Source organism: Medicago truncatula, chromosome 2, assembly GCF_003473485.1.
Source record: "Medicago truncatula cultivar Jemalong A17 chromosome 2, MtrunA17r5.0-ANR, whole genome shotgun sequence".
In the NCBI taxonomy this organism is placed as follows: domain Eukaryota; kingdom Viridiplantae; phylum Streptophyta; class Magnoliopsida; order Fabales; family Fabaceae; genus Medicago; species Medicago truncatula.
The window spans coordinates 39,928,968-39,933,668 of record NC_053043.1 but is presented as its reverse complement, the minus strand read 5'-3'; the positions used below and the strand labels follow the sequence as shown (position 1 = coordinate 39,933,668).

The following is a 4,701-nucleotide window of genomic DNA, read 5'->3' as shown; positions in this document are numbered from 1 at the left end:
AGAAAATGTCATGCGTATAGCTTTAATATAAAGGACGCTATGAGGCATCTTTGTCGCTTAAGATCATTTGGGCGATAGGAAAAAAATCTATAAAGTGGCTCACTTAAAGTGAGTTACGTGCTTACTACTTAATTTGAATTTGAAGCAAATAACAGTATCTCATTAAAGTTGGCGAGCTAATTAACATGGTAAATAAAGAAGAAGAATAATCATGTGAAACCAATACAATAATTTATATAGTTTTTTGAAAGATATACAGTAATTTATAATATGATTTTGTTTTAAAAATTAAAAGAATATTTTATGAGAATAGTAAAAAAAAAACAGAGAAATTATAAGAATTTTTGCTCATCTTAGCTGATCATCCTCTGGTAATTAACTTCCTCTCACTATACTATTCACTAATAATAATTATTAACCCCATGTGAAGCTTCCCCAATTGATGATCTACATCCCATGTGAGAGACTACTAAAAAGATTCTTCTTGTATTAATAACACAACTAATTATAAATCAGTGAGCATATAGGAGTGAAGTGGTTAGTTCGAAAATCTTGAAGCAGAAGCAGTACTCTACACCCAAATATTTCAATGTGCAAATAATTCTAGTCAAGTTCAAGCAACATGGTCACTATAGTATAACATACAAAATTGACTTTTAAGAAAATTGCAAGCTCATTGAATTTAAAAATCTCTAAATTAGATTCAATTTGTTAAGGTATATACGATACAGTTATGTTTTGCATTTATGAAAACTTATTTTATGGTACATAAAAATTGTCAATCAAATATTGTAAAGCAATATATTGTGTCATTCAAATGTCAATAATAATGTCTTTTTTAAGGCAATAATAATGTCTTGTTTAATAATTTTTGGTGATGTTTAATGTCTTGTTTAGTAGTAGTTAAAGGGAAAAATCACCATGCACTTAAAGTGAATTAAAGAGGTTATTGGGGGACAAGGAGAGAGAAAGATATATTTTCTTTAAAAAGCAGAACCTATTGTCAAATTTTGCATTAAACATAGTCATTTCAAGTACTTATTGAGTTTAAGCAAAGACGGATCGTTAAAGACGATTTGAGTTCAATTTTTGAATGAAATAATTCTTGATTAAATTATATTTATCTTACGGATGAACTTTAAATTACAAAAGCCTTTTCTTTTGAGAACTAAAGGTTTAACACTACAAAAGTCTTTTCTATATGTTGCTCATAGCCGCAGAACAACTTGGTGACCGGGTTTCGGTTGATATTATTTGGTATAACCATGTTCCATTAAAGATTTCATTATTTGTTTGACGCATATTCCGCAACCGTTTATAATCTTACGTGTCGGAGTGTTATTCAAGCAAAAGCTAATGTTTGTGTCGGTGGATGCAGCTTACAAGAGACGACTGATCATATCTTTTTATGCCAAAATTATTTTGGAGAATTGTGGCATCTTATTAAGAATTTGTTAAGCATCTCTTCGGTTGATACATTTCGAGTAAAATATCATTTTATGCAGTTTTGCCAGACATATTTTCCTCGCTTAACTTGTTCTTTCTTGAAGTTGATATGGTTTTAATGTGTCTGGACAATTTAGAAGGAAGGGAATATGATCTTCAATAGCAAAGAAACAAATTTGAATTAGATGCTAGATAAAGTCATTTTCGTGGTTGAAGGGATAAATGAATACTTTTGCTTTTGATTATCATGACCGATAGCGTCAACCTTTATCTTGCATGAAAATCACTTTGTAATTAACTCTTCGTGGCCTTCTTTTGCATACCTTGTTTGGGATAGGCCACTTGTGTTGTTTTAATATATCCCATTTTTATTTGTTCAAACTAAAATCTCAAAACTTGTGTAGTCAACATTTAAAATTGTAAAAAAATATGTTATCTTTAAATAATTTATTTTATTTCCTTAAAAAATGCCTAAATACATTATTTAGGATAGTTTTTTTTTTTTTGTGGAAAAAAAAACATAATTCTATTTTACAAGAAAATGGTAACTAATACCCTTAGACGTTAATTAAAATAGGCTAGTTTTTTTTTTTATATGGATTGGTGTTTTCAATAAGGATAAATACGTTTTTTGTTGAAGGAAATTATTTCCTTTAATTATATTTATAAGAAATATTTGACTTTTCTGATTCATTGTATAAATGATATATTTAATATATATTTTAGACAAGATATATCAATTACTCAATGAATTTAAAAAGTCAAATTTTTCTTATAAATAAGATGGAAGAGAGAGTACAATTTTATTTGTTTGTCGTTTTTTTTTTATTGAATTCTGATGGAATATTGATACTCTTTGAGTGATTGATGGAGTGAAAATGATTCCTGCGTGATGTGTGTGAAGTGTAACAGTCACACATCAATATTTTGTTGATTTTCCTGAAATTCTCCGCCAATAAAAAAAAAAATCCACACAAACACAACGGTAAGAAGCAATCAAATCAAAGGTAATAATATCGTGTTTACGACCCAAATTAATATTCATCATTCATTTCACACATAGTTCAAAAGGAAAGAGTCACAATTTCCTTTTACCTTTCCATACACACAAAAAATAAAAAGTCCATTATAAGACCAAAAAATAAAATAATTACAAAAATCAATCACAACCAATCTCAGAAACTGATATTGCAGGCTTACCAACACTACAATGACCCAATCCAAAAAACAGCTATCTTCCCACTCATCAACCTCCTTAGCCGGTTAACCGGTAAACCCTTCAACTTCAAAGTTCAAAAACTCAAAAGATTTTTATACTCACAAAACACCGTACACACTACACAGTAATATAAAACACGTTCTTTCATTGTGTAGCATCAAAAAAACACAACCACCAACGAGGTTCCGGTCCCATTACCATTTTCATCTCTCGAAATTCGTACAATCTTAGAAACAACGGTGTCGTGTTAAAACGCAGATAAACCTCGCCGTTTTGTTCTGACACAAAATAAAAAGAGCATAACGACGAATCAAAACGCGTCTTTCAAAAATCAAAATCAAAAGAATCAACAACTGTGCTTGTTTTAGTGACTCATACACTGTCACTCACTTCTTTCTTTTCAATTTCAATTTCAATTTCAATTTCAGTTTCACATTTGGATCTGATTCCTAAGCTTTCATTTCTTAACCGTAAGCTCCAATTTCAAAAATCTAATTCATTCTCAACAATCCTCTTCTCGTGTTCGAGTTTTGTTGACTCAATTTTATCTTATATTTGCAGATACAATTCAAATTCAATCCCCGGTTGAAACTGATGGGAAAATCAAGCAACAATAGCAAGGAATGGACGATCTACGGAATGGAGCAATGGCAAACCCTAATTTTCCTCTTATGTCAAGCAATTTTATTCTCAGTATTATCAGTTCTCTATCTTGTATACTTCAATCCAATTTGTAGTTTCTTTGAAAGAATAATCTCAACCGCCGCCGTCGCCAGATTCGCCGCTGGATTCACCGGCTCAGTCACAGCACTCTCTGCTGTATGTCTCTTCTTCGCTGCGGCGAATTTCTTTTACTCCGCCGTTCCTCTTCACTACGACATGGCACAGCGGATCGTCTCCGCCGTACACGACTGGTCTTCTGTAAAACTCGCTCTTGATTTAGGCTGCTGCGGCCGGGGAATTCTCTTAAACGCCGTTGCAACACAGTTGAAAAAAGAAGGAAGCTCCGGCCGTGTTGTCGGTTTAGACCGATCGAAGCGTACAACACTGTCCACACTTCGATCGGCTAAAATGGAAGGAGTTGGTGAATACGTCACTTGTCGCGAAGGCGATGCGAGACGGTTACCGTTTCCTGATAATTACTTCGATGTGGTAGTTTCTGGTGTGTTTGTGCATACTGTAGGGAGAGAGTATGGACAGAAAACGGCGGAGGCGGCGGCGGAGAGGATGAGAGCGGTGGCGGAGATGGTGAGAGTGATGAAACCTGGTGGTGTGGGTGTTGTGTGGGACCTAGTTCACGTGCCTGAGTACGTGCTAAGGTTACAAGAATTAAAGATGGAAGATGTTAGAGTTTCAGAACGTGTTACAGCTTTCATGGTTAGTAGTCACATTGTTTCGTTCAGGAAACCTAGTCAGCATGTGCATGGACCCGCTGAGGTTTGCTTGGATTGGAGATTATGCTGATGTGGAATTTAATTCTCACCATATACCAACAAACAAAATAGTACCATTATCATAATTATAATGTTAAATATTTTTTCGTTTTATATTATATAGTATGATTAATATCTAAGTTAAAGTTATAGCTGGGGAGGCGAAGTCAAACCAGATGTTTAGAATGATATGGTTTTTGTAAATGTAGTGATGATTTTATATATAGTAATGAAATTGTATAACTATGATGTATATTAGGCAGAATATGGTAGTACTTGGATTTTATGTTTCAATTTTTGTGTTTTAATTATCTTTATTATCCATTTGTGAGTATGTAAGTAAAATTTGTATGAGGAATGCTAATTATGAATTGTTTATTAGAGAGAGATCGATCTTTTTGACTTAGATTCATCTGTATAGTAAAATTGATGATAGTTTTGTTAAGCTTGAGTTTGAATTTTGTTTTTAGTTTTGTTGTTGAATATTCCTCTTGATTTAGTTTCAGACTGTAATAGTTGTTTTTTGGGCCCTCAAAAGAAAAAAACAAATAGAGGATATTGTACAATACAGAGTTAAAGTAATGCAACTTGAATTTTCTAGTA

General features: G+C 32.6%; 1 protein-coding gene across 1 annotated transcript; it reads left to right on the top strand.

The window, feature by feature from the left end:
• Window positions 1-2,638: 2,638 nt before the first annotated feature.
• LOC25487398 (uncharacterized) lies at window positions 2,639-4,485 on the top strand. The gene is made up of 2 exons (XM_013609311.3): window positions 2,639-3,135; window positions 3,227-4,485. The coding sequence occupies exon 2, from the start codon at window positions 3,260-3,262 to the stop codon at window positions 4,127-4,129; it is 870 nt and encodes a 289-aa protein (XP_013464765.1). The 5' UTR covers window positions 2,639-3,135; window positions 3,227-3,259; the 3' UTR covers window positions 4,130-4,485.
• The last annotated feature ends 216 nt before the right edge of the window (window positions 4,486-4,701 follow it).

Bases quoted from the DNA above. Each gene is read 5' to 3' on its own strand.
- LOC25487398 (XM_013609311.3), top strand. From the start codon at position 3,260: ATGGGAAAATCAAGCAACAATAGCAAGGAATGGACGATCTACGGAATG.